This window comes from Ceratotherium simum, chromosome 3 (assembly GCF_057802395.1).
Source record: "Ceratotherium simum simum isolate JZ-2026a chromosome 3, ASM5780239v1, whole genome shotgun sequence".
NCBI classification, from domain to species: Eukaryota; Metazoa; Chordata; class Mammalia; order Perissodactyla; family Rhinocerotidae; genus Ceratotherium; species Ceratotherium simum.
Genome location: NC_141902.1, coordinates 72,601,594 through 72,621,641, shown reverse-complemented (window position 1 = coordinate 72,621,641; position 20,048 = coordinate 72,601,594). Strand labels below are relative to the sequence as shown.

General features: G+C 40.2%; 1 protein-coding gene across 12 annotated transcripts in view; it reads right to left on the bottom strand.

Annotated features, from left to right (window-relative positions):
- Positions 1–20,048, bottom strand: part of HERC2 (HECT and RLD domain containing E3 ubiquitin protein ligase 2) — a 236,909-nt gene that overhangs the window by 13,336 nt on the left and 203,525 nt on the right. For 11 of the 12 annotated variants that reach the window (XM_087428800.1, XM_087428792.1, XM_087428797.1 and 8 more), the window contains 5 exons: positions 7,619–7,796; positions 6,919–7,080; positions 4,693–4,784; positions 4,369–4,508; positions 143–330 (listed from right to left, as the gene is read on the bottom strand). In XM_087428800.1, the coding sequence (XP_087284926.1) occupies positions 143–330; positions 4,369–4,508; positions 4,693–4,784; positions 6,919–7,080; positions 7,619–7,796 (760 nt within the window). Of the gene's footprint in view, positions 1–142; positions 331–4,368; positions 4,509–4,692; positions 4,785–6,918; positions 7,081–7,618; positions 7,797–20,048 lie in introns of those variants that run through there. The other variant, XR_015551576.1, reaches the window with a different exon arrangement.

Sequence of the window (20,048 nt, the reverse complement as noted above, 5' to 3'; positions counted from 1 at the left end):
ACGCCATGGGGCCGGCCCCCACCTCTGTAAATATTAATGGAAGAATGAAGTGTGTGTGTGGTTGTGCATGCATAATTCAATACACAGTAATGTTGCCGCTCCTTGCACGCCTCCTGGCCCACTTGGCCCAACCAGTACTGACCTGTGCAGGGAGCTTCCCAGCGCTGGCAGGCTTGCTGGTCGACCAGGCGAGAGTGTGTGCTGAGCCACAGGCCACACGGTTGACCTTCTTACCCTGAAGGGCAGGTACCAACCGAGGCCTCTGGATGGCATTTGTTGTTCCATCTCCCAGTTGTCCCTCATCATTGTCGCCCCATGTATAAACTTCACCTAAATGAAGTGAATTTAGAACAAGAATCTGTATACTAGTCTACTAGGACCACTGGATACACAACCACCAATGTCTTCCCACTACACACAATCATCAGTGCCCTTCAACTGGGTGTTGGCAGTCAACTGTGTGGATGTTAACCTCATGTGTGACCCAGATGTCTCTAATCACAGCATTCAAAGAGGCAGCACGCTTCCCGGGAGTCTTGACAGCCCCTGGGGGCCAACACGCCTTTCCTAGTAAGAGGCACAAGACTCTGGTCTTAAAAATCCAACGGTGTTTGTTCATAGGACTAGTATTTAATTGCAGCAGTTCTTTAGCAGAACAAATAACATTAAAACAGATGGTAATATCCTTACCAACCCAAATTGATTCGGTATGTTAAATGGAAGGGAAAAAGTCTGTTTTTAGCTAAACAAAACCCATGTTTTTAAAGGAACATGTAGTTCTTTGTATTGTCATTCATATCATAAACACGAGATCCATCATTGGGGAGAAACATCCTTTGCTGTGTACCATGAGAGATCCCAACCCACACACTACCATGAAACTATTCTAAGGGTAAGGTCACTCAGTGACTAGAATAGAAATGAGGTTAGTTCTTTGGAGACGTCATCAGCCTTGCCAAATCTGCAGACTCCTTGGGTGCCATGCAGCCATAAGCACCACTCTGTAAAGTGCGTGCCTGCCTGACCAAGGACAGTGTCCTGTGTCCTGCCCCGTCCCACTCTCTACAGTTCAGCACTAAAGCCACTGGGTGGGTGTCAGAGCACAAGCAAGGAGAAGGGAGCCTCTCTGCAGAGACCAGTCAGGCACAGGGAATCAGAGTCTAGGAGTGACAAGGACTTCCACATGGGGTGGCCCGTGTAGGGGGTGGCTCAGACTAGGCAGTCACAGCCCAAGTGAGATGAGGATCCACACAAGGAGAGGGCAAAGGTAATGATGTGACTCTGGTCACACACAAGAAGAGAGACCAAATCACAACATTAAGGATAATGGGATCCAGGCTTCTCATCAAAAGAGAAAGGAGTTACAAGTGTGAAGAGAGAAAACTGGAATGAACCCTGTGGCACAGACTGGAGCTTGGGGTACTGGTGTGAGTGTGTGGTATTCAATACACATATATAGATAGAGAAATAAACATAGGTGTCAATTTGTGTATTATTTACATATATGTTCCCTGGCTCTGTCCACTGAGAAGGCTTGGGAGCAGTGACATTCCAATAGCAGTGAGCACACCTATCAACCAAATCTTGTCTTCCAAACACCATTCTCTTCTAAAAACATCAGGGCTCCTTGGGAAAATGGTCAATTCTAGGCTTGGGACATGGAGAGTCAAGATGAGGATGGAGGGCCGGCCCCGTGGCTTAGCGGTTAAGTGCACGCGCTCCACTACTGGCGGCCCGGGTTCGGATCCCGGGCGTGCACCGATGCACCACTTCTCCGGCCATGCTGAGGCCGTGTCCCACATACAGCAACTAGAAGGATGTGCAGCTATGACATACAACTATCTACTGGGGCTTTGGGGGGGGGGGGGGAAGGAAGAGGATTGGCAATAGATGTTAGCTCAGAGCCACTATTCCTCAGCAAAATGAGGAGGATTAGCATGGATGTTAGCTCAGGGCTGATCTCCATCACAAAAAAATAAATAAATAAATAAAACTGTTAAAAAAAAAAAAAAAAAAAAGATGAGGATGGAATGTCCTATTGTGCCAGAAAGCAAGGAAGTACTCAATGAATGAGGGGGACACATCAGGAGATGCAGCTAGCCAAATACGGCACAATCTGAGCATCAAAATAAATAATAGTAACCGATTATATATAACTCATTGAATAAATGAGGAAACCATGAGTCCCACACAGATATAAACAGCAAATAAATATTAAATATTTGATAAGAATAAATAAAATATTCAATGATAAAAGGGATATTTAAATAGTTTAAAATACCCTCCCAGATACTTATTAATTACAAAGGATGTTCACAGTGGAGAAGCCTGGCAGATACCATCTTAATCAAGTGATTGAAGTTAACATCCTTAGTAATAGGACAGAGAAAAATTGCATGTCACCTGATGAATTAAGAATGAATTAAGAATGCAGCATGAATTAAAATCAAAGATGCACAACTTGAATCTACCGAGGAAACAGACAAACCTCAAATTGAGGGACGTTCTACAAAATAACCAGCCTGTAATCTTCAAAAGTGTCAAGGTCCAAAAAGCCCAGGAAGACTGAAGAAGTGGCAGAGAATGATGCCCAGGGATGACGGAGGATTGTCTCAAATAGAGGAGACAAGGACGTGACAGTTAAATGTAACCTGTGCTCTGACGTGAATGGGTGTGAAGATGAGGAGGAATAACCACCACTGTGAACTTCCAACTGCACGGCCGTGCTGTGATTGTGGAGCAGAGTTCCCCCATTCACAGGAAACAGACACTCAAACGTTTGGGGTGATGCGGCATTAGGGTAGCACCTAACTCTCACATGGATCAAAAAAAAGTTCTTTGTGCTGTACTTCCAACTGCTTTCTAAGTGTGTGATTTGCTTCATAATTTAAAGAACTAAAATAAAGCAACTAAAAAGTGTGTTGTAAGTTCCTGATCAAGAACTATACTGTCAGTCCTACCACAGGCCATAAGAATTGCTTATTCATATATAAAACTCTTCCATCAATGAAATAATTAAAGAGTATCCATTCATGTAATTCACCAAAGGCTTTATAACAGAGCAAAAGTAGGGGGAACTGTTTCAATGAAAGTGGTGCTCTAGTTTTCTATTGCTGCCGTAAGAGATCAGCACGACCTCGCTGGCTTAAACACTATATACTATCATCTTTCAGTTCTGTAGGTCAGAAGTCCAGCGTGAGTCTCACTGAGCTAAAATCAAGGCATCAGCAGGTTGCATCCCTTTCTGGAGGCCCGAGGGGAGAACCTGTTTCCTTACTCCACAGGCTGTTGGCAAAATTCAGTTCTTCGTAGGACTGAGGTCCTGTTGCCTTGCTGGCTGTCAGCTGACAGCTATCCCCAACTTCCAGAGGCCACCCACACTCCTTGGCCCCTTCCCTCTAACTCAAAGCCAGCAATGGTAGGTCAAGACCCTCCACACTTTGAAAATCTCTCCTTCCTCTTTTCCCATCATGTCTCTCGCACTGATCTTCTGCCTCTTTTTCTGCTTTGAAGGGGTCTATGTGATTACACTAGGCCCACCCAATAATCCAGAATAACTTCCATATCACAAGGTCAGCTGATTCGCAACCTTAATTCTCTCTGTAAAGTCACTTTTACCATTGTGTTGGGGTCCTTTAGATCACCCTCAGATTTGATGATTCACCAGGAGAACTCCCAGGACTCAGCATATATTATACTCAGAGGTTTGATTTATTCAGTGAAAGGACATGAAGCACAATCAGCACAAGGAAAAGGCACCTGCGGTGAAGTCCAGAGGAAGCAGGTACAAGCTTCCAAGGTCCTCTCCCAGGGGAGTCACATGGGATGCACTTAATTCCTTCAGCAACAGTTGGGACCTCATATGTGCAGTGTTGTCTACCAGGGAAGCTTATTAGAGACTCGGTGCCCAGGGTTCTCACTGGGGCAGGTCACGTAGGCACCTTTGCCTGGCACGGACCCAAGTTCCAGACCCCAGAAGGAAGCAGGGGTCAGCAGAGACCACGTTGTTTGTGCAGACAGTTGAGGCACAGGGAGGCCTTTTGTCAGTTAGGGAATAGTGGGAGCCCTCCCGAAATCCAGGATCCCAGAGGCCAGCTGAGGGCCACCCTTGCCAAGTAGGACTTTCCAAGAACAGTAGTCTCAGGCCCGCTCTGTTGGCTCTTTTCTGTACAGCCATGAAATGTAGCATATTCACAGGTATTAACACCAGGGGCTAAAGATCATGAGAGCCAAAACCCTGCTCACCACAGAAGCATTCTTAGGATATAGTACAACTGCCCTCTACCTTACAGCTGCATATATATTATCCCTGAGCAGACCTCTTAGATTTAAAGGCCTCTGTGCTGCAACATCAGGCCTCGCACCTACCGTCCTCGGTGCAGCACACACAGTGCAGGGAGCCGGTGGCAATGGCAATGACTTTCTTCCCCTGCAGCCCTTGGACCTGCCGAGGTCTTCTGACATGGTCGTCGGATCCATGGCCCAGCCTGTGATAATCACCTTTGCCCCTACACACAAGGAAACATGGAACTTAGGAGCGCAAGGCCGTCTCGTTTACCGCCCTGCCCCACCCTCCTGGTGCAAGCACAGCCTGCCATAGAAGTTACATTTCAATCTACAAAAAAAGGCAGTTAACCTAACTTCAAATTAACAATCTAGTTTTGGTGGGATTAAACAAAGAATCTTGCATACCAAGTATAAACAGCACCCGATTTGGTAAGGGCGACAGAAAACTGGGATCCACACTCCACTTTAACCACTCCAAGGCCTGTGAGAGAATCGATCTGGAAAGGGAAAATGTTCAATCAGACCTACTCAATCAAGAGTTTTGCTGACTGCTGCACCCACACAATGACTGAACTAAATCTAATAAAGAACTCTGAAAACCTTACCCATGTCAAATTTCTATTACAACTTAAAATCCTACTCCACTTAACCACATCAGTGTTCTCAGGAGAGGCAGGAACACTGGGCTCTGAAGGCACCCATGCTGACACAAGGCCATGAGCCATGCCACTGCACCATGTGACCCAGCGTGTTACTGGAAATAGACATTTCACAGTTGAAAGTCTGTGATCACTTTCCCCAGAATTCACTCTCCCAACTCCATTTCTCCTTGTGATGTGGTGGCCCCATTCACCAGCAAGTCCTGTACTTCCCATCTGCCCTCCTACCGTCTCAGATGCCTGAGGCCCACAGGGGAGGAGCAGCAGGCAACAGGGCGGGATATGGCCAAGAGGACCAGGATTCTGGCCTTCAGACACTCCCTATCCATCTGTCCAGGTTTATCCAACTACACATGATTGACCTTGGTGGTGCCAGTACCTACCTCCACCCTGCACGCTCGGGGGTCCAACCCTTCACAGTCAGCACCCTGGGGTCTCGTTGGAGCTCAATTACCTAGTCATCATCTTTCCTCACCCAGCAAGCTATGCTCCGTTATCTGGGACTGTTTTCAGACTGAAGTTCTCATATTTAATTTTAAATTTAAATCAATTAAAACCTAATTCTCTTAATTAGTTGTCTCCTCACCCTACCCCTAGCACTATCACATCAGTAATGGCCTCCATCCCCGCCAACACCCAACATCCTAGTCCTTGAAAGTGCAAAGCCTGTGTCTAAAGCCTCCTTAGCATAAGAAAGTCTACAACAATTTTTTCATAAATGTGAAAACCCTAAGTAATTCTTAATGTGATTAAAATACCGTATACCCATAAGGGAAAAAGAGCAAGAGCTAATAAGGACAAGACGGCAGCCCTGTGCCCCTGGTTGGCCAGCAGCACCTGCCAGGGTGCAGGGGCACAGTGTGGCCTCTAGGCACGTCCCCTCCACCAGGCTTTGGCTCTGGGCAGCACCTGCCAAAACCACTCTGCAGTGATGGAAACGTGCTGTGTCCACAATGCCCAATATGGAAGTAGCAGCCACATGAGGCTCCTGAGCGTGTTAAATGTGGCCAGCGCGAGTGAGCGAGTGAACTTTAATTTTACTTACTCTAAACTGATTTACATTTAAACTAAAATACCCACGTGTGCCCTACTGCGCCGGGCAGCACAGCTCTAGGAAGAAAAGCTACACAATTCCGGCTCAGGCTCTTGTCGATCTGAGGGCGTACGCCATCCCGAGGCCTGCCTATGCACTGTGAAGGTCTCTATTCCACACGTGCAGTCCTAGAGCCCCAACAAGAGAGGATGCCAAGCAGAGATGGTTTCTAGTTTTCTTTCACAGCACCTACACCCCCAAGTCCACAGCCAATCACCTCAGCTAAACAGCCCTGTGATGTTCATACAGTGCACGCCACTAAGCAGTCAGTACCTGATCTAAACATATCAGTAAACTTAACCTCTGCCAACTATCCATTAACAAAGGCAAAAGACTGTCTTGCAAAGTTATGAAATTGCTGAGTCACTCAGCTCAGAGTGGAGCAAAGCGATCTGGCCCCTGACCCAAGCCTGCAGGCTTTTAGCTTCTCACAGGATGTCCCCTGGCTAAGCAAGATGCAATCCTTTCAGCAAGTACTATTACATTCCACAGCTACATACCTCTATAGACTGAAAAGAGTGTGAACAATCTGTTATCCTTTTCTTCAAACAGGTCTACACCCTAAATAAAACCACAGGCTCTGCGGTACCCACTAGATTACACACATTTCTCAAGAGAGCACAAATAGCACTTAAAATATCTTAATACCTTTGGGCCTTTCACTCACTTTTTACCCAATTACCCATTATATTTTCTGCAAAGAAGGTAAAGATGAGGTTAGACTCATCTTTATAATAAAAGATGAGGTGGCGAGCCCAGGCGGCCTCTGGGGGCTCTGTGCACTTGGACGGTGCCCAGGAGCGGCCTGAGAGACCTCACACCCGCGGGTCCTGGAGCACCGGGAAAGGCACTCTTCTCCCGCTGTGTAAACAGAAATACCTTCATGGGCACTTTACAGCCGTCGCTGCCTCCTCTGCCGAGCTTGCCGTAGTCCCCGTCCCCCCAGGACCAGACAGTGTCATCGTCGGTGAGGCAGAGGGTCTGAGCGTCTCCACTGCCACAAGCAACATCAACCACGCGGTGGCCCTGCAGTGCCTCCACCTTCAGAGAAAGGGGCATCAAGGTTATCTGATGGCAACAGAAAGGAGGTTCCCCCAAGGAAAGGCTTTCAAATGCTAAGATTCTTTCTGTGTGGCGGTGTCTGTTTTAAGTCTTTACAGAGAACAGGTAATTTTAATAATCCTGTACAACAAAACAGAAAACACTTTCATCTATTTGAACTATAAGCATCTCAACTGTAGGAGGCAGGTACCTGTCCCCAATAAGCCAGTCCTACCACACCAGGAAGCCTCTTACTCCATTGCCTCACCCAAAATGCAGTGGGCCTTCTAGAAGACAAAGCATTTGGCTAGATGCCAAGTAATATTTACTAGTATAAATAAAAGGTTATTTCAAACACTATTCTGTTTAAAAGACCCATGGAATACATATCAAAATGGTTTATTTCCACCAAAGCTACTTGTAAATAATGAGGCCATGACCATCAACTCTAAAACTAAAAAGAATCTGGGACAGGAAATACTTTTGACTTCTAAAAGTTATAATGACCATGGCAAGCTGCCCCTTCAGGCCTTCTCACCAGCTTTGGCTTTAACTGGTCCTCACTGTCGCTGTGCCCCAGGCGGCCATAGCGGCCTTTGCCCCACGTGTAGAGGTCCCCAGCTGCGGTGACACAGGCACTGTGGGCTCCGCCAGCAGCAACATCAACCACCTCAATTCCTCTCAGAGACTCAATGACACGAGGGCGGTCACATGGACTGCAAAAAAGGTCACCAAATATAACTGAAATACAGTTTAATTCTTAAATGTTTTAAAATTTTTAAATACTAGGCTTTTGGTTTGCTGCTCACTTATTTGATGTATACCTCTCAATCTACATGCTTCAAATCAATTGTTAAATCAATCAAAAGAATCATTCAGACCTGAACTCAAAATTTCATAATTTCCTACCTCCTCCTTTTACATAAGCTGCCCTAATGCCAAAGAATAGGAGTCTTTCAGTCTAAATCAGGTGCTGGAAGACTAGTGCCCACACACGGGCCAAGTATGACCCCACGGCCTCTTTTTGAAAGGCCAGTGAGCCGAGAATGGGTTTTACATTTTTAAAGGGTTGTGAAAAAACAAACCTGAAAGAAACATACACATCAGAGACTGTATGTGGCTGGCCTAAAATATTTATTACTATTTGGTCCTTTATAGAAACAGGCTGCCCACCCTTGCTATAAATCAACATTTCATTTAAGGAGTTTCATCGTGTGAATGTCAACTAGCCTACACTGTGGCAAGCCCTGATAACAAACTTGTTTTCTTATTATTGAATTTTGAAAGCTCTGTATAATTTTGGATATAAGATCTTAGTCAGACATATGATCGCAAATATGCTTTCCAGTCAGTAGCATGTTCTTTTAATCTCTTAATAGTGTCTTTCAAAAAGCAGAAGTTCACAATTTTTATGAAGTCTGATTTATACTGTGTTTCTTTACTGGATTGTGCTTTTGGAGTTCTAGCTAAAAATCTTTGCCTGACCTAAGGTCATGAAGGTTTTCTCTCATGTTTTCTTCTAGAAGTTTTTAGTTTTAGGTTTTACATTTATAAGTATGAATCATTTTGAGTTAATTTTGGATATGGTGGAAGATAAGAATTTAAGTTTACTGCTTGTCAAATGGTTATCCAATTGTTCAAAACCATTTGTTGAAAATACTATCTCTTCTCCAATAAATTATCTTTGCACTTTTGTAAATTGTGCATTGGAAATTGTAGGGAGAAATCAATTTTCATTTTTTTCCACATTCATTGTGTCTGTATCTGGGGGTACATTTTCGGACTTCTTATTCTGCTCCACTGATATATTTCTCTACACCAATACTACACTATCCTGATAACTGTAGCTTTAAAATGAAGCTTGAAGTCAGGTAGTGTCAGTCCTCCAATTTTGCTCCTCATTTTCCAAGTTGTTTTAACTATGCCAGGTACTCTGCATTTCCATATGAATTTTACAATCAGCTTGTCAATTTCTACAGAAATTTTGATTGAGAAGGGTTGACCCTATAGGTTAATTTGGGGAAAGCCGACACGTTAACAATCTTGAGTCTTCCAATCCATGAACACAGCATACTCCTCCATGACTTAGGTCTTTTAAAATTTCTCTCAGCAATATTTTGTAGTTTTCCGTCTAATAAGTCACCCACATTTTTTAGTCAAATTTTTTCCTTACTATTTCAATTTTGCAGGGAGGGCACTGTAACAGTACTTTTAAATTTCCATTTCTGATTGCATATGTACATGTATAAAGACATACAATTGACTTTTACTTATTGATCTTCTACCCTGCAACCCTGCTAACCTCACTTATTAATTCTAGTAACTTTTTTGTAGATACATTCAGATTTTCTACATAAATAATATTATGTATAAATAGACAGCTTTAATTCTCTTTCCAATCTGAATGCCTCTTCTTTCTTTGCATTGTTGTAGTGCCCTTGCCAAATCTGCAGCACTGCTGAATAGAAGTGGTGACAGCAGATGTCCTTGCTTTGTTCCTTAAGTCAGGGAAAGCTTTTAGTCTATCACCATTCAGTACTGTGTTAACTCTAGATTTAACAGAGATGCACTTTATCAAGTTAAGGAAGTTCTTTTATTCCTAGATTGCTGAAAGTTTTTGTCTGAAACAGAGGTTAAAGTTTGCTAAATGCTTTTTTCCCCCTCCATCCACTGAAATGATCATATGGTTTTTTTTTTTTCTAATGTTAAAACAATTATGCAACTTCTGGCATAAATCTCACTTTGTCATGTTGTATTATCCTTTTATATATCATTGGATTTTATGCTCTAAAATGTTAAGAATATTTACATCTATGTTCACGAAGGATATTGGTATTTTCCTAATAACGTCTGAGTCTGGTTTTGATATAAGAATAAAGCTGTCCTCAAAAAAATGAGTTGGGGAGAATTCTCTCCTCAATTTTCTGATGTAGTTTGTGAAGAACTGGTACTATCTGTTACTCACATGTGTGGCAGAAATCACCAGTCATCTGATTCTGGAGATTTATTTGCGGGAAATTCAATTTCTTAAATAGACACAGGGCTATTCCAGTCATCTGTTTCTTCTTAAGTGAGCTTTAAAGAGTGTGTGTCCTTTGAGGAACTTGTCCATTTCAGCTAAAAAGTTGAATTTGTTGGCATAAACTTGTTCATTATACTTCACCTTTCAATAACTGTACATTCTACAGTGATGAAAATTCCCTCATTCCTGATATGCTATAAATTTGAATATTCTTTTTTTTATTGATCAGTCTAGATGGAGGTTTTATCAATTACATTGACTTTCTCAAAGAACCAACTTTTGTTTTCTTTGATTTTTCTCTAATTTTCTGTTATCTATTTCATGGATTCTTGCTCTGATCTTTATTTCCTTTCTTCTGCTTACTTTGGGTTGCATTTGTCCTTCTTATTCCAGTTTCTTAAGGTAGAAGCTGAGGTCATTGTTTAGAGACCATTTTTCTTTTATAAAAAAGGCATTTCATGCTATATTACCTCCTTTTAAGGATCCTACTGCTTTTGCTGGATCCCACACATTTTTATATGTTTTCATTTTTACTCAATTCAAAATTATTTCCAATTTAACTATGATTCCTTCTTTGACCCATCAGTTATTTAGAAATATTTTATTTACTTTCCAAATATTTATGGGATTTTCCAGAGACTTTATTGTTATTGATTCCTAATTAATTCCATTGTAGGCAGAGAATATATTTTGTATAACTTGAAACCTTTTGATTTATGAGATTTGTCTTCTGGCCCAAATTATGGTCTGTATTGGTAATTGTTCCATGTGCACTTGAAAAGAATGTGCTTTTATTAAGTAGAGTTTTCTATAAATGGCAATTAGATCAAGTTGGTTGATAGAGCTGTTCAAGTCTTCTATCTGACAGATTTTCTAATTGTTCTATCAGTTATTGAGGGAGGGGTATTAAAATCTCCAACTGTAACTGTGGATTTGTTATTTCTCCTTGCAGCTCTGTTATTTTCATTTCATGCATTTGGAAGGTTTTTTATTGTAAATGTTTAGGATTATCATGTCCTTTTGATGAACTGACCACTTTACCACTACAAAATGACCATTTTTATCCCTGTCAATACTCTTTGCTGTGAAATGTACTTCGTATGATATTGGCATTCCAGCTTTCTCTTGATTAGTGCTAGCATTACCTTTTACTTTTAATCTATTTGTGTGTCTATATTTAAAGTTAGTTCCCTTTAGGTAGCATATTGTTCAACGTTGCTTTTATATCCATCCTGACAACCTCTGACTTTTAACTGGGATGTTTAGATCATTTACAATTGATGAATTGTGAATATATTTCAGTTTATATCTACTGCTTACTATTTGTATTCTATTTGTTCCATTTGTTTACTCCATTTCTTCTTTTTTTACTTTCTTTTGAGTATATTTTATGATTTCACTTTACCTCCTTTGTCGGCTTTTCAGATAAAACTTCGTTGTGTTATTTAGTGGTTGCTTTAGGGTGTGTATAATACATCTCTACCTATTACAGTTTAGTCTGAAGTCACATACTGAGTCATGTATAGTACAAGAACTTCACAACAGTAGACTTCCATTTCCTACCCCCCAGCCTCTGTGCTGCTGCTGTCATACATTTTACTTCTATGCATATTTTAAGCATCTCAGTTCATTTTTATTATATCCTTGAAATATTCCCTTATCTCAAAGAGATTTATATAATAAGGAAAAAGTCATGATATTAACCCATGAATTAATATCCTCATTCATTTGTAGAGATCCCTAATTCCATCGATATCATTTTCCTTCTGTTTGAAGTAATTCTGTTACCATGTTTTTCCCGCAGGTCTGCAGGTGAATTCTTTCAGCTTTTGTATGTCTGAATAAGTCTACTTCAACTTCATTCTTGAAAAAACAGTTTTACTGGCTAAAAAGTTCTAGGTTGACATTTATTTTTACTTGCAGCACCTCCACTGTCTTCTAGCTTGTACTGTTTCTTATAAGAAATTCACTGTCATCCTTTATCTTTTCTTCTATATGTAACATTTATTTTCCCTCTGGCTGCTTTAAAAATGGTCTTGAGAAATTTGATTATGATGTTCCTTGGCATAGTTTCCTTCATGTTTCTTTTGCTTAGGGTTCTTTGAGATTCCTAAATCTGAGGGTTTATACTTTTCATCAAATTTAGAAATTTTTCAGCCATTATTTCTTCAAATTCCCCATCCCCCTCTCCTTCCGTGACTCCAATTGTGTATATGTTAGGCCATTTGAGGTTGTCCACAGCTCACTGATGCTTTGTTCATTTTATATAGCCTTTTTTTCTCTGTGTGTTCTATTTTGGATAGTTTCTTTTGTTACAGAATCTGATCTGATTCTATTGTTATAGAATCTATCACTGATCTTTTCTTCTGCAATGTTTAATCTGCCATTAACCCCATGCACTATATATTTTTTTTGTCTCAGACATTGTATTTTTCATCCTTAGCATTTTGATTTGGGCATTTAAATATCTTCCCAGTCTCTACCTAACATGTTCAAGTCTTCCCTCTATAGTTTCTTGAACTAGAAACTATGTGGTTAAAAAATGTGGTTAAAATCACTGTTTTAATGTTTTTATCTAGTAATTCTATCACTTGTGTCATTTCTGGGTCAGTTTCAATTGACTGATGTTTCTCCTTATCTGGGTTGTATTTCTCCTGCTGTTTTGCATGCATGATAATTTTTTTTATAGCTTTATTGGGATATAACTGAAAAATAACATTGGTTAAGTTTAAGGCGTACAATATAATGACTTGATACACATACATATTGTGAAATGATTACCACAATAAGGTTAGTTAACATCTCCATTAAATCACATAACTACTTTGTTTTTTTTGTGGTGAGAACATTTAAGATGTACTCTCTTAGCAACTTTCAAGTACACAGTATAGTACTGTTAATTAGAGACACCATGCTACACATTAGATCCCCAGAACTTATTCATCTTATAACTGGAAGTTGGTACCCTTTGACCAACATCTCTCCATTTTCCCCACTCCCCAGCCCAAGGCAACCACCAATCTACTTTCTATGTGTTCAGCTTTTCTAGATTCCACATATATATATATATAAGTGAGATCATACAGTTTTTGTCTTTCTCTGACTCATTTCACTTAGCATAACATCCTCAAGGTTCATCCATGTTGTCACAAATGGCAGGATTTCCTTTTTGGTGGCTGAATAATATTACATTGAAATATTTATATCACATTTTTTATTAAAAATTTTTTTTATTGAGGTAACAACGGTTTATAACATTCCACAAATTTCAGGTGTATGTCATTATATTTTGATTTCTGTGTAGACTACATCGTGTTCACCACCCAAACACTAATTACCATCCATCACCATGCATATGTACCCAGTTACCCCCTTTCACCCTCCTCCCTCCCCCATCCACTCTGGTAACCACCAATCTAATCTCTGTATCTATGTGTATGGTTGTTGTTGTTGTGTTTATTTTCTATTTAAGAGTGAGACAATATAGTATTTGACTTTCTCTCTTTAACTTATTTCATTTAGCATAATAACCTCAAGGTCCATCCATGCTGTCACAAATGGCAAGATTTCATTTTTTTATAGCTGAGTAGTATTCCATTGTGTATATATACCACATCTTCTTTATTCATTCGTCCCTTGATGGGCACTTAGGTTGTTTCCAAGTCTTCACTATTGTGAATAATGCCACAATGAACATAGGGGTGCATGTATCTTTACGCATTTGTGTTTTCATGTTCTTTGGATAAATACCCAGCAGTGGAATAGCTGGATCGTATGGTAGTTCTATTCTTGATTTTTTGAGGAATCTCCATACTGTTTTCCGTAGTGGCTGTACCAGTTTGCATACCCACCAGTGCATGAAAGTTTCCTTTTCTCCACAACCTCTCCAACACTTGATATTTCTTGCTTTGTTAATTATAGCAATTATGACGGGTGTGAGGTGATATCCCATTATAGTTTTGATTTGCATTTCCCTAATAATGAGTGATGCTGGACATATTTTCATGTGCCTGTTGGCCATTTGTATATCTTCTTTGGAAAAATGTCTGTTCAGATCTTTTGCCCATTTTTTAATTGGATTGTTTTTTTGTTGTTGTTGAGATCTATTAGTTCTTTATACATGTTGGATAATAACCCCATATCAGATAAATGGTTTGCAAATATCTTGTCCCAATTGTTAGGTTGTCTTTTCATTTTGTTGATGGTTTCCTTTGCTGTGCAGAAGCTTTTTAGTTTGATGTAGTCCCATTTGTTTATTTTTTCTATTGTTTCCCTCGCCCTGTCAGATATGGTACTTGTAAATAGGCTGCTAAAACTGATATTGAAGAGTATACTGCCTATGTTTTCTTCCAGAAGTTTCAGGGTTTCAGGTCTTACATTCAAGTCTTTAATCCATTTTGAGTTAATTTTTGTGTATGGCATAAATAATGGTCTTCCATTTTTTAACATGTGGCTGTCCAGATTTCCCGACACCACTTATTGAAGAGACTTTCCTTTCTCCATTGTGTGTTCTGGGCTCCCTTGTGGAAAATTAGCTGGCCATAGATGTGTGGGTTTATTTCTTGGCTCTCAATTCTGTTTCATTGATCTGTGTGTCTGTTTTTGTGCCAGTATAATGCTGTTTGGATTACTATAGCTTGTAGTATATTTTGAAGTCAGGGAGTGTGATACCTCCAGCTTTGTACTTTTTCTCAGGATGCCTTTGGCTATTCGGGATCTTTTGTTGTTCCACATAAATTTTCGGATTCTTGGTTCTATTTCTGTGAAAAATGGTGTTGGGATTTTGATAGAGATTGCAGTGAATTTGTAGATTGCTTTAGGAATTACGGACATTTTAACTATGTTAATTCTTTCAATCCATGAGCATGGAATATCTTTCCATTTCTGTGTGTCTTCTTCGATTTCTTTCAACAATGTTTTACACTTTTCAGTGTACAGCTCTTTCACCTCTTTGGTTAAGTTTATTCTTACGTACTTTATTCTTTTTGTTGCAATTGTAAATGGGATTGTATTCTTAATTTCTCTTTTCACCACTTCTTTGTTAGTGTACAGAAACACAACTGATTTTTGCATCTTGATTTTGTATCCTGCAACTTTGCTGTATTCATGTACTATTTCTAAATGTTTTTTTGGTGGGTTTCTTAGGGTTTTCTATATATAAAATCATGTCATCTACAAATGTGTGACAGTTTCACTTCTCCCTTTCCTATTTGGATCCCTTTTATTTCTTTTTCTTGCCTGATTGCTCTGGCTAGGACTTCCAATACTATGTTAAATAGGAGTGGTGACAGTGGGCATCCTTGTCTGGTTCCTGTTCTTGAAGGGATAGCTTTCAGTTTTTCCCCATTGAGTATGATATTAACTATGGGTCTGTCATATATGGTTTTTATTACGTTGCAGTACTTTCCTTTTATACCCATTTTATTAAGAATTTTTATCATAAATGAATGCTCTATCTTGTCAAATGCTTTCTCTGCATCTATTGAGATTATCATGTGATTTTTATACTTCATTTTGCTAATGTGGTGTATCACGTTGATCGATCTGTGGATGTTGAATCATCCCTGCATCCCTGGAATAAATCCCACTTGATCATGATGTACGATCTTTTTAATGTATTGTTGTAGCTGACTTGCTAGTATTTTGTTCAGGATTTCTGCATCCATGTTCATCAGTGATATTGGCCTGTAATTTTCTTTTTTTTGTGTGTTCTCCTTGTCTGTTTTTGGTATCAGAGTAATGTTGGCCTCAGAGAATGAGTTAAGAAGCTTCCCCTCCTCTTCCATTTTTTGGAAGAGTTTGAGAATGACAGGTATTTAGTCTTGTTTCAATGTTTGGCAGAATTCACCAGGGAAGCCATCTGGTCCTGGACTTCTGTTTTTGGGGAGTTTTTTACTACTGTTTCGACATCCTTACTGGTGATTGGTCTATTCAATATCTCTATTTCTTCTTGATCCAGTTTTGGAAGATTGTATGAGTCTAAGAATTTATCCATTTCTTGTAGATTATCCAATTTGTTGGTGTATAGCTTTTCATGGTGGTCTCTCATAATCTTTTGTATTTCTGAGGTGTCCATTGTAATTTCTCCTACTTCATTTCTGATTTTATTTATTTGAGCCTTCTCTCTTTTTTTCTTGGTGAGTCTAGTGAAAGGTTTGCCTATTTTGTTTATCTTTTCAAAGAACCACCTCTTAGTTTCATTGATTTTTTCTATTGCTTTTTAATCTCTATGTCATTTATTTCTGCTCTGATTTTTATTATTTCCTTCCTTCTACTGATTTTGGGCTTTTTTTGTTCGTCTTTTTCTATTTCCTTTAGGTGCACTGTTAGATCATTTATTTGAGATTTTTCTTGTTTGTTGAGGTAAGCCTGTATTACTATAAAATTCCATCTTAGAACGGCTTTTACTGTAACCCATAAATTTTGGCATGTCATATTTTCATTGTCATTTGTCTCCAGGTATTTTTTAATTTCTCTTTTGACTTCTTCATTGACTCAATCATTGTTCAGTAGTATTTTGTTTAATCTCCACATATTTGCGGCTTTTCCAGTTTTCTTCCTGAAGTTGATTTCTAGTTTCATATCATTTTTGTCAGAAAAGATGTCTGGTATTATTTCCATCTTCTTAAATTTATTGAGACTTGTTTTGTGGTCTAATATGTGATCTATCCTGGAGAATGTTCCACGTACATTTGAAAAGAATGTGTATTCTGCAGTTTTTGGAGAGAATGTTCTGTGTATATCTACTAAGTCCGTCTGGTCTAGTGTGTCGTTTAAGGCCAATGTTTGCTTATTGATCTTCTGTTTGGATAATCTATCCATCAATGTAAGTGGAGTGTTAAAGTCCCCTAGTATTACTGTGTTCCTATCTATTTCTCCTTTTGTCTGTTAATAATTGCTTTATATATTTAGGTGCTCTTATGTTGGGTGCATAGATATTTACAAGTGTTATAATCGTCTTGTTGGATTGTTCCCTTTATCATTATGTAGTGTCCTTGTCTCTTGTTACAGTTTCTGTTTTAAAGTCTATTTTGTCATAGATAAGTATTTCTACCCCAGCTTTCTTTTCATTGCCATTTGCATAGAGCATCTTTTTCTACCCCTTCACTTTCAGTTTGTGAGTGTCTTTAGGTCTGAAGTGTGTCTCTTGTGTGCAGCATATATATGGGTCTTATTTTTTTATCCAATGAGCCACCCTATGCCTTTTGATTAGAGCATTTAGTCCGCTGACATGTAAAGTAGGTGTTCATAAGTATGTACTTATTGCCATTTTGTTACTTTTTTTCTGGGTGTTTTAGTAGTTCCTCTCTGTTCCTTTCTTCTTCTCCTGCTGTCTTCCCATGTAGTTTGATGGCTTTCTTTAGTATTACATTTGGGTTCCTTTGTCTTAATTTTTTGTTTATTTATTATAGGTTTCTGGTTTTTGATTACCATGAAGTTCATATATAATAACCTATGTAAATGGCAATCTATATTAAGTTGATGGTCTCTTATATTTGACCTATTGCTAAAAGCTCGATACTCTTTTACTCCCCTCCTCCCACATTTTATGTTTTTGATATCATATTTAACCTCTTTTGTGTGTATATCCCTTAACCTCTTATCTTGGAAACAGATAATTTGAGTACTTTTGTCTTTTGACTTTCACATTAGCTTCATAGGTGGTTGATATGCTACCTTTACTATATATTTGCCTTTACCAGTGATTTTATTATTATGATTTTTTTGGATAATTTTCTTATTCCTTCTTGTGGTCTTCTCTTTCCCATTTAAATATGTCCCTTTAACATTTCTTGTAAGAGTGGTTTCTTGGTGATTAACTCCTTTAATTTTTGCCTTTCTGGGAAACTCTTTATCTCTCCTTCCATTCTTAATGATAACCTTGCCAGGTATAGTGTTCTTGGCAGTAGGTTTTTTCCTTTTGGCACTTTAAATATATCATGCCACTCCCTTCTAGCCTGTGAGGTTCCTGCTGAGAAGTCAGCTGATAGCCTTATGAGGTTTCCTTTGTATGTAACTTGTTGCCTTTCTCTTGCAGCTTTTAGGATTCTCTGTCTTTAGCTCTTGACATTTTAATTATGAAATATCTTAGCATAGGCCTTTTTGGGGTTCATCTTGTTTGGTGCTCTCTGTGCTTCCTGTACCTGGATTTCTGTTTCCTTCCTTAGGTTACCAAAGTTTTCAGCTATTATATCTTCAAATAGATTCTCTGCCCCTGTGTCTCTCTCTTCTCCTTCTGGGACACCAATAATACGGATGTTAGTGCCCTTGATGTTGTCCCAGAGGTTCCTTAGACTGTCCTTGTTCTTTTTCTTTCTCTTTAGCTTGGTTGATTTCCTCTAGTCTTTTATCCCACTCACTGATCCATTCTTCTGTATCAACTACTCTGTTATTGAGTCCCTCTAGTGAATTTTTCATTTCCATTATTGTGTTCTTCAGTTCTGATTGGTTCTTTTTTTATATTTTCCAATTCTTTGCTGAAGTTCTCACTGTATTTATATATTCTTCTCCCAAGATCAGTAAGCATCCTTATGACTATTAGTTTGTACTCTTTATTAGGTAGCCTGTTTATGTCTGTGTCATTTAGTTCTTTTTCTGAGGATTTGTCCTGTTCCCTTATTTGGAACATATTCCTTTGTCTCCTCATTTTGCCTATTTCTCTATGCTTATATCTATGTTTTAGGTAGATTAGCTACGTCTCCCAATCTTGGAAAAGTGGCTTTATGCCTTATGAGGTCCAGCAATGTGCTTCCCTCTCGTAACCAGTTCCAAATGTTTCAGGAGTGTCCCCCTGTGTGGGCTACGTGTGTCCTTCTGTTGTGGCAGGATTACTCTTGCTGAACTGGGGAGGCTAGGCTGTCCCCACAGTCAGCTGGTTGAAGGCTCAGCTCCGTGCGGCTGCTACAGTCCCTTCAGTCACTTTATTGGGCATTGGGAGCCACACAGAATTGGCTGCAAGGTCTAACAGCACATTCCTGCTGCAGTTTTTCTGTTAAGTGAGTAGGTCCCCAGCGTGGCTGGTTGCTAGGCTCAGGGGCTCACAATTGCTGTAGGCCTCCAGCCTACAGGCTGTTGTCAGCTCTATCAGTAGTGCAGCTGGGTGGGGCTGGCCCCCACGTGTGGCAGCACACAATTATTTCAGGTATTGGAAGGTGGGGCAGATTCCCTATATGGCTGTTTGAGAAGCACAAATCTACTACAGCTGACAAGCTCCACCACCTGCTGGCCCACACACAGTCATGCCCTGTGCACACACCCTGCCCCAATGAAGCAGACCCACTTGCCCTGTGCAGAGGCCCTACACACTCTGCCAATGCATGCCTGCCCCTCACACATGCCCTGCCCCGCAGAGGCGGACCCACTTGCCCTGCTGCAGAGGTCTCACACACCTCACTTATGCAGGCACACAAATTGCCTCAGGCTTTGCTGTTGGGCAGGGCCCGTCCCTAGGGTGGACTCCCTGCCCTCACTGAGCTGGATTAAATCGGTGCTCTATTGGGTGGGGGAAACCCCTGCACTAACAGGCCAGGGAAAGATCTCCAAGGGCATCTGCCAGCATCTCTGTCAGTAGGCCTGTACTAGGTCACAATAATGGCTGACGCTAATGTCTCAGTCCCTGATGAGGTGGTCTCAGCCACCTTCTGCCTCCCTGAGATCCACCCAGAGCCTATCAAGCGAGTCTCTTTTCACCAAAGGACTGTGCACCTTTCTTTCTGGTGATTATATGTTGCTTTCTGAAATGGGTAAATTTATGCATGGGCCCTTTAAGAGCCAGCTTTTCTGGGGGATTTCCCATTGTTGTTAGTAGCCAGCAAAGCCAGATATTATGACACTTGTCTCAGATGTGCTGAGTTCAAAAGCTGCCTATTGTAGCATAGCTCTCCCTCTGAGATCCCCTGCTCCTCCAGGGAAAGCCTCGTACCTTCAGATTGCTCCCTGCTGTGAA